A 9,730-nucleotide genomic window follows, 5' to 3' on the forward strand; every position below is an offset into this window, starting at 1 on the left:
AACATCCTAAAGGGAGGATCCTCTATTTTAAGGTGCAGAGAGGGCAATCTGGCTAATGTAATTTTTTCCTTTCTTTCTGTAGTTGTTCAGAGAAATGATGGAAAATGCTGGTTGCAAACACAGATACAATTCTGTCTTTTCTCGAATGCTCCACCACATCTGAAGTTGCTTAACTTCTCTTTCTTGCCTTTTCCTACATGTGAAGAGAAGTTAATCCTATCTGCCTTTACCTCAGAGGGATTGTAAGGGCAGAGTTTGGAAAAGAATTTGCTGTCTATGCAAAGAATCCACAAGTGCCTGCAGGGAAAAAAACCCCAGACCTACCGTTGGGAAACTCCAGCACCAGTCTAGTGCTTTCTGGAAGTGGAGTGTTCTGTTACATAAACATCCTTGAAGCTTTGCAGAAGGGGTGACATTCACATGTGGGCCCTGACTAATTGGGCTTTGTGTGTGAAGAACGGGGATGGAGAGGATAAGGAAATGAAATCCCTAAGGTGCAAGCTGGGCCTCCTTCTTCCCATGGCCTGGGCTGCTGCTTACGTGTTGGAAGGGGTCTCAGAGCCTCCTGTGCCACTGAGCTGATGACTGGGAACTCTGTGGGTCTGCAGCCCAGGCTGCATCCTGAGTGCCCCCCCAGCAGCCTGCAGCAGTGCTCAGAGAGCATCCCTCTGCCCAGGAGCTGCTAATGTCCCTTTGTACTTAACTCTGTGGCCCTGGCCTCTGTTTAGACACAATATCATGCACACAGCATTAACTCTTAGCTGCTTCTACAGATGCAGACAGCAGCTGAAAGCTTCAGGAGCTCCAGATTGCTCCCTGGAGGAGTCTGCACCCTTCCACTGAGTATGTGCAGAGCCTACATCCCACAGCTGCTGCTTTGGTGCACAAAGTTAGGCAGCACAACACCCCTCCATCCAAAACTCACTCAATTCTCAGGGCCCAGTTCTGCCCAGCCCCTCACCTGGTGACAAGGTGGAGCTGCAGCACGAGTAGAAATCTGCACTTTGTTGTGCACACACTTTCTAAAGCTTTGTCACTAGTCCTGATCAAAGAAAAGAACTTATTTCCTCCCCTGTCTCTTTAGGGAAGACTGTGTATAGCAGACATGTAAATAACTTGGTAGTGCCCAATATAAAATTCACATGTGTATTTTTCTATATGTTGCAACAAACACAGAATAAAGATCTGCAGGTTTTCCATTCTGTGTAGCAGCTCTCAGGGTAAGAGGTCAGATTTAGCAAATGGAATGTTAAAGGAGCAGAGTCACAAGCTGAAAGAGCCAGTGTGGAACTGGTTAGGAAAGAGTAAAATCTGAATTCCCAACTCTTTCTTTTCACAGCTGTTAAGAGTTCAGTGGGTTGAACTGCAATCCTTCAAGTTCATCTGTTGACTCCAACACAAAACTATTATAAACTGTGCCTCTAAAACACGTGATGAAACATTTCTTGAGAGCTATTTATTCCAACTGCAGCAGAGGAAAGTTTTCAGAACACCCGGCATTTGGTGGAGGAAAGGTCTCTTGAGCTTTGCAAAAGGAGGAATTATTTGCATACTGGCGTAAGTTGCTTTTTGATTATTTTTTTTTCCTGCACCACTGAACAAATAATACTTCTAACTTTCCCCCACCATGGAAACATGATCAAGTAGCACAAAATTATGTTAAAATGCCTAGCAGAGAATTTCTATATAGTTTTCTTTCTTTAATCATGTGGATTGAGGGTTTTATAACTCAGCACTGAAGATAATTTAATATTATGTTTTTTCTTGCCTTTAATGTTATCTGTATCTGAATAAGAGTTCATTCACTTACAATACTAATGTGGAGGGATAATAGACTGAGAGCTTCAATCAGGTGTGGGGTTTGCAAGTTTACAATAAAGGAGTAAGGAAGAGTTTGGGGTAATGTTTTTCCTGGTGTTTCTTTTACACCTTTGCTCTGAAGTTTGATCTTACATATCCATTTACATTCTCCTCTAGGCTTTAGCTGTGGTAAAACACTTTCCATGCTGAAGATGGACCATGCAAATGTGACCCAAGCTATGCTCGATGCTGAATCCCCCAGCACAGAGAAGAACAACAGCAACGAGTATTTTTACATTCTGATTGTCATGTCTTTCTACGGGATCTTCCTGATAGGAATAATGCTTGGCTACATGAAATCCAAAAGAAAAGAGAAGTCATCCAATCTGCTTCTGCTCTACAGAGATGAGGAGGGAGACTGGGGGGACGCGGTGAAGCCGCTCCCGACGGCGGCGGGGCTGCGGTCGGGGCAGCTGCCCGCGATGCTGAGCATGCTGCAGGAGAGCATGGTGCCATCCCTGTCCTGTGCCATCTGCTCCATGGAGGGCAGCAGCGTCAGCTCCGAGTCCTCCTCCCCAGACGTGCACTTCACCATCCAGGAGGAAGTGCTGGATTCTGAGCTGGGGGAAGTGTCAGAAACGCCCCTCAACGGGAGCAGCGAGGGCTCTGCGGAAAACATCCACAAGAACTCCTAGCACTCGCAGGGCTCCCCTGCTCGGCTGCCAGAGTGGGAGTGGAGCTCCCACTGAGAACTTGGGGCTCTGCTTTTCTGCTCTCCAGTGAACTCTGAACAGGTATCTGTGCTCTGGGCCCAAGGTGTTCCTGAGAGCTGGCAGGACAAGGAAGCAGTGGTACCCAACTGCAAAGTGTAACTTGCACACAATTGGGTTGCTTAATTTTAATTTTTCCATTATTATTTCTTGCTATGAAAGCTAAGAACGTGGTGAATATATATGTATTTCTAACGAGGTAATTATTACTGGCATGTCTCTACATATTTCAGAATTCTGTAAATATCTGGGAAATGTTTGGGGAAGTTACCCTCATGCAAATGCCTGATTCTTAAAGATGATGGGTAATGCTCATTCACACAAAGCTGTGATAGACTAGAAATACTCTTACTGTGTTTTTCTTATGACAAACCACAGCCCAACAGCACATCTGCTCAATGAGGCTTTGAAAGCTGAAAATTTGTTGATGCTGTACTTGAAAGGAGATTGCTGTGTGGCTGGAGACTGACTTAAGGTACAGAAAGAATGAAAGACAAGGCAGTAAAAAAGAGGCACTGAGTTCCTGTGCAGTTTGTAAAGCCTGGCTCGAGACCCATGACACTTATCTGAGTCTTTGCTTAAGTTGTACCTGTACTGGCTGGGCCAGGTTCACCACCTCCTGCTGCAATCCAGCCTGTGACTGAGTTACTAACAGGGAACGGGGTTGAATTTTCTGCTTTTGTATTTTTTAAGGATGTGTACATTTGGTCTCTAAAGGCAAAGATCTGTAGGTAAAAGGAGATGTAAAAAGATCTTTGTTACAGGCTGTAAGATGTAGAAAGGCTCAAACAGATGCTGCTCTGTTATACCCCCTTGAAAAATAGGTGGAATTCTGATCAGAATTTAACCTAGCAAGGGTGGATTCCTGGCCCCACTGAAATCATCAGCTGAGTCAGGGATGGGCACATGATTTTGTGCTTCTCTGTTGGAGTTAAATTCTCTATTTGAGGTCAGTAAAATCGTACCCATTTACAGCATTAAAGAATCTAGACTTTTTGCTCTATTTAAGCCAGTGTAGGTAAGCATTGTGTTACATCTTTTTTAAAATCAGCTGACATGTGACACATGCATTTCTATAAAGCTATTAGTAACTAGTTTTTAAAACCACCACAGACTTCCCCCTTCCCCAGTTTAATGGTACTGTGACATTTTTTCAAATGCTCATGAAATTTGTTGCTAAATTATTGCACTTTTAAAAGAAGTAAAAATTAACACACAGAAGAAAACTAATATTTCAATCATTATTATTTTATAATAACTTATTACAGTGTTTTGATTAGTTTTGAAGCTAAAGCATTGCACAGCAAAATATTTGCAAAATGTCTCCAGGTATTTCCTGCACTAAAATAGCTCTGTGATTTATCCACTGGCATTGGAGCTTGAGAGACAGCTCGAAAGGCATGAATGCTGAGCAGCAGCCTGAGCTGAGGCCAGAGGGGCTGTGCTGCTGCTCTGCTGGGGAGGCTCAGAGGGTTAATGGCATGCAGGGATCAGGGATGCTGTCTCTCCCCAAGCACAGCACAACAAAGGCTCCATTGTGCTCACAAAGGGCCTGGCTGGGGCACGCTGAAGGCAGCAGGAGTTTTTCCATCGACTTCACTGAACTTTGGATCAGACCATATAAAGCTTTTTGGTAGATTTACTCTAAAAGGGGCTGTTTTAAGTTTGAAAGGAGCCAAATTAAGTTTGGCACTTTGCCTGGAATCACTTGAATCCTGAAACTTTCCAAATGAGACTGACATGTGCAAGTTGTCACATTTTCCATTGCTTTCTCCTCCGTCCTTACTTTTGGTATAAATGTATTTGTATCTGTAAAAAACTGATGTATATAATTCCTAACATCGAGTTGTATATAATTGTCTCATGTATTTAAAGTTTATTGTTTCTACTGGCACTAATTTTATTTAAATAAAGAAACACATTTCCTGGAAAAGTCTCCATGTTTGCTCACTACGTCAGTTAGATTCCCAGTAACGAGAATGGGCACAATTCCTGCAGGATCCTTTTCTCAGCCTCTTTTTGAAATGATTCCTTGAGCTTTGCAGCACTGCAGCATCCTGGGCTGAGCCAGGTGGCCCAAATCCTCCTTTGGTCCCTGTTGGATGCTGGGCAGCACGCTCAGGTTGTGAGTGTGTGCAAGCAGGACCACAGGTTTATTCTTCTGCAAAGACCTGGGGGTGCTGGGGAGGCACTGGGGAGGCTGGCAAAACTGCTGTGGAAACTTGAGTTGGCTGTTCAGCCTCTGGACATGTTACATTTGGAGTTTCAGAGTTAGGTTTGCATTGCAGCAAACTCAGTGGGCTAGGGTTGAGGCTATGGACAAGTATGTGACACAGATCTGTGATCCCACTGGGTTTGCACTGCTTGGCCATGGCACACAGCTGGCTTGGTCACAAGCTTTGAGCCTGGGTCTCACTGCTGCTCTGTCACTCCCAGTATTGTGTAGAGAGGGGGTTTTATGAATCTGCCTCCTTAAGAAATGGATAAATGTTTAGAGGCAAATTCCCTAAATCTGTTGAATTACGTGCACAGATTCACCGGCACCGGTTAAGACCTGCTTGCACGGGGTAAATTGAGGTTGTTTCAAAAATCAGATTGCTAAATATCTGCTCTCTTTTCCACACAACAGGCTCCCCTGTGCTCTGCTCTCTTCCCTCACTGCCTTCCCTCACTAAATAATTGTGGGGTTAGAGAAAGCATGCAGATAGTTCTGAATGTATTTTTCCAAATTAGTATTTTGATGACACCAGGGGGGAAAAAAAAAAAAAAAAGAAGAAGCAAAAATATATTTTAACTATAAAAGTTAGGTGCATGTGCAAGTGTATGCAATGATGCCTTGAAGACAGCCCAATGACCCTAGACTGACAGGTAGCTATTATTCCAAAATAAGTGTTGCTAATCTTCAAAAGCTACAGATAGAAGGAAAAAAATTGCTTCCATTAATCTCATTTCAAAATCCTTTTGACTACTAAGGAGTAAAAGGTAATAATATTGTTTTTTTCCCAAATGAATGGCATTTCCAGTGTGTTTCAGTAACTAAGTTAGATTGAGAGCTAATAGATCTTGGCTTGAAGGCCATGATAATTAACTGTAATTTGAATGCATGGAGATGATTTTTTTACAAATGCATTCTTCTTTAAAAGAACACAGCAATTAGGCTCTCCTTTCTTGGCAGTTCTATACCTCATATATTTTCTGCAGTAGTTACCACATACTCCTTTTGAGAGAAAAGGAGAAGATGGCCACATGTGGGCTGTGTACATGGGCTGGCTCCAGGACCTACTGTAAATAGAAATGCCAGCTCTCAAGGCTGCCAGCTGGGATCTGTGATAGGACCTGTCCTAAATCCTGCCAGTGCATCATGGTCAGATTCACCTGTGGGGTTACTCATTCAGTGGCTGAAGCTGCTGAGTAAATGAAGGGGGAATGCAGAACTCATCTCTTGCTGAATAAATGAAGGGGGCAATGCAGAACCCATCTCTTGCTGAATAAATGAAGGGGAATGCAGAACCCATCTCTTGCTGAGTAAATGAAGGGGCAATGCAGAACCCATCTCTTGCTGAATAAATGAAGGGGAATGCAGAACCCATCTCTTGCTGAGTAATAAAGGGAAATGCAGAACCCATCTCTTGCTGAATAAATGAAGGGGAATGCAGAACCCCTCTCTTGCTGAATAAATGAAGGGGCAATGCAGAACCCATCTCTTGCTGAGTAAATGAAGGGGCAATGCAGAACTCTTCCCCAGGCACAGGATCTCCCCAGCTCCCCCAGTGTGGCTGTGCTCTAGCCCAGGGGAGAGTTAACCAGAGAAGGAAGGCTAATGAGAGAATCCACTTTGCCAGGACCAGAGCACAGGTCACAGATGGTGGAAAGGTCAGGAACCTCATGTGCTAAAATTCATTGCACAGCTTCCCTCTTTAGCTTGGCCCTCTCACAGTGGGTTCTCTGGGTCTGTCCCTTTCTCAGACATGTGCCCACATTCACAAAAATAATCAAATCAATCCTGAAAGAGCTGGAAAGGAAGGAAATGGGTAAATTCTAGCAGTCATTTCTCTTTCTAGGCCCTCAGTGTTTGATGCTGGACAAGGATATGTGTACTGCTTGAGGACAAGGGTTCCTCTGCCAAGAGACCATCTGACTTTCCTTTTCATCTAAAAATTTCAGATGGAAGGGAGTCCCTACCATGTAAAAAAATGTAAAACATGGTCATGTTATAATCTTTTTAGAGCTTGTCCTTGTGGGAAGGTGATTTCTTCCTGAATTAACAGTTGGATCTAAAAATAGTAAAATTGTTAAGGCTATTGGTTTTCATGCATTGATCATATTTGCCTCTGTGTATTTGGTTGATTTACTTTTGTACTTTTTCCATTTTCACACACCTCTGCAGGTCCTGCTGTGTACAGCCAAAAATAGCTGCTGCTTCTTAGTGCATTAACACTTCTGTAAACAGCTCAGCTGGGCAAGAAAATGGAAAATAATCGAAAAATCAACGAGTACCATTTTTTCAAAGCTTGGTTTGGTTTAGGTAGGGTCTAGTTAGTGTTAGGTCTGGTTAGACTGAGCCTTTTCCCACACAAGTAAGTGACTAAAAAAGGATAATAAAGGCAGCTGGATGATGCACCACAGACTGTGTTCCCAGCTCTATCCCTCAGTAATCTCTTCAGCTCTCCTCTGCTTCTCTTGATTATTGTATGATATTATATTCATATTGCTGTCTGTGAAAGCATGAGATGTTTCTGATAGATATGAAATACTTGTGAATTTTAGATGAAAGATATGGCATAAATACAAAACCCTTACCCACGTGGGAACAACAACTTTTTTTTTTTACCCTCCTTAATACTAGTAGATGCAGCAGTAGTATTAAGTAAGAGCAACAAATGCAGATTTCTAGCACTTGGAATATTTCAGCTCATCCCTCCTCAGGCCCACAGAAGCCATGAAACAGGGGTTTTGCTTTGTTGAGAGCTGGAGAGCAGGGCAGTAGTTCTGGAATATGGGAGACTAAATTCAGTTCCCCCCTTCAGCTCCAGGTTCACTGTGGTACTCTGGAAAATTACTTGCTTTGGCCAAGACTCCCTTTTATAAACTTTAAAGAAGAGCACACCTTCCCTGCCTAAGGCTGATGGAAAGATAACTGTGCTGGGAATTTCAGAGTGCTGAGCTCTGATGGAAAGTGAGGAAAGGCAGAAGAGTTGTTTGTCCATAGTGAAGGAACCAATTAAAGAATTAAAGAACTTGCTCTGGTGAGCTCCATTGCTCAGATGGAACTGCCATGTGATGGATGCTGGCCCTGGAGCAGCCTGCTGTGGGGCTGGTCCCAGCCTAGCCCTCCCTGGGACAGCTGTGTCTCATCCCAGCACTGAAAACATCAGCTAAACACTGCAGGTGAGAGGATGTGAGACAGGAAAGTGATTTTGAATTCCCCCCTAGCCAGTGCACAAAAGCTGGCTCTTTCTCCTCAGGAGGAAATACAAACTGTGCACCTCTAAGGATGTAATCCCCCTTTTCTTTCCTCAGATCAGGATAAACTGATCAAACCAGGCTTCCTGTAAGAGAAGAGAGGAAGAGAAAAGCTGATGCTTCTACATTTTTTAACAACAGGCATGGAGTGTTACAGCAGCACACAGGCTGCCTTGAACATAGCACAGGAGAGCCCCTGGGGTGCCTCTTGCCAGGCCTTAATGGAAGACCCATCCCATAATTTTCCTTACAAATACCTGATGCCACAAAATTGCCATTGCAGCTGCCAGTCCTGGCAGCAGCAGCAGCCACTGAGGTCAGTAATTGCCTTCCAATTGTGCTGGCACTGCCCTGGGAAACAGGGGACACTTGTAGGAGCAGGGAGCAGTGCTGGGACTGCTGAAAGCCCAGCACCACTGGGACATTTCTCCAGATCTGACTGAGCACTGTGGAAATTTGGGGGATGTGCACTGAAAGCATATGGGTTAATTTTCATCAGCTGCACAGGATTTACACCAAAGGATGCTCTTGGCTTTGGTTACAAGGGTGTTATCTAAGAAATGGCACTGAGGCCAGTGGGTGATGTGATGGTGGCACCTACCCCTGTTTACTGAGAGACAGCTCATTGTGTCTCCACTGGAGGAAGCAGCAGTGAGAGCCCTGTCACATTCTGTTTCTCAGAGCCTATCTGCTCAGTGCTAAACATAATTAACTTCAGTCATATCTAATTAGCTGCTCTTTGGTCAGGACATGTATCTCAGATGGATGCTCACTGTAAAGGTTTTTTTCTCTTGTATTCATCAAGAATTCAAGACCAGATTAAAATAATCATGCAGCTCACTTCTGCAGAGAGGTGCAAATGGTGCAAAGGACTGACCCTCATCATGCTGCAGTGGCAAGAAAAATGCTGCCTTAGAGGTGGCTGCTCAAAGCTTTTATTGCTTCAGGTGATCTATAGGTACTTTACTTACAGTTTGTGTAAACATTTACACAGGCCATTATGCATTAGTTTTGTAATAAAACTCATGAAGAACATTCAATAGATCCCAGGATTTCTTCTGTCAGTAAAAAAGAATTTTTTTCCACAGCTTCTCTTCCATGACTTTTAGTTTGTCTTGTGAAGTACTGTCATCAGGAACAACAAGAACATTATATTCATGTGGAAAGAGTACAAAACATTCCTATAGAATAGACAGGGTTTTGGGACTAAATGTGTCCTGTATAGAATAATTGTGAGATTCATGTGTGCCAGGGAAATACCAGAAACCCAAGAGTTGAGAGTACTAGACTCTATAAGTCCTTGTATTTATTTTTTATGATATCTAGACAGACAGTGAATTTCCCCTCATTTTTCTGTTGAGAGCTGTGTCAGTCTGAACTGGGAGAGTCCAATAATTGTACTTGTATCTGTATGTGTGTTCTTGATGTGCCTATCTTTTCTCCCTTTTCTACCATTTTTCTACAGGACTGCAGCCCAGGGAAATTATTTTTTCAGGCCTATCCTTGCCTTCTTCTTCTTTACTGCATAAAAGATATAACTTCAGGCACTAAAGTCAGGTTGAACCTGATTTTTTTCTATTCCTTGGCAGTCATTAATGCTGACTGCTACCATCTCCTGAGCAGTGCAGTACGTGCTTCCCTACACACTGACATATGGTTACCATCAATTTTATAGGGGCCTGGAAGCACAGGGGGTT

General features: G+C 43.4%; 1 protein-coding gene across 1 annotated transcript; it reads left to right on the forward strand.

Annotated features, from left to right (window-relative positions):
* The first annotated feature begins 1,399 nt into the window (after positions 1–1,399).
* Positions 1,400–4,503, forward strand: KCNE4 (potassium voltage-gated channel subfamily E regulatory subunit 4). Its single transcript, XM_056498580.1, has 2 exons — positions 1,400–1,557; positions 1,978–4,503. The coding sequence occupies exon 2, from the start codon at positions 2,004–2,006 to the stop codon at positions 2,493–2,495; it is 492 nt and encodes a 163-aa protein (XP_056354555.1). The 5' UTR covers positions 1,400–1,557; positions 1,978–2,003; the 3' UTR covers positions 2,496–4,503.
* Positions 4,504–9,730: the final 5,227 nt, after the last annotated feature.

This window comes from Oenanthe melanoleuca, chromosome 9, assembly GCF_029582105.1.
Source record: "Oenanthe melanoleuca isolate GR-GAL-2019-014 chromosome 9, OMel1.0, whole genome shotgun sequence".
NCBI lineage: Eukaryota > Metazoa > Chordata > Aves > Passeriformes > Muscicapidae > Oenanthe > Oenanthe melanoleuca.

Coding starts and splice junctions, on each gene's coding strand:
- KCNE4 (XM_056498580.1), top strand. CDS start 2,004: ATGCTGAAGATGGACCATGCAAATGTGACCCAAGCTATGCTCGATGCT.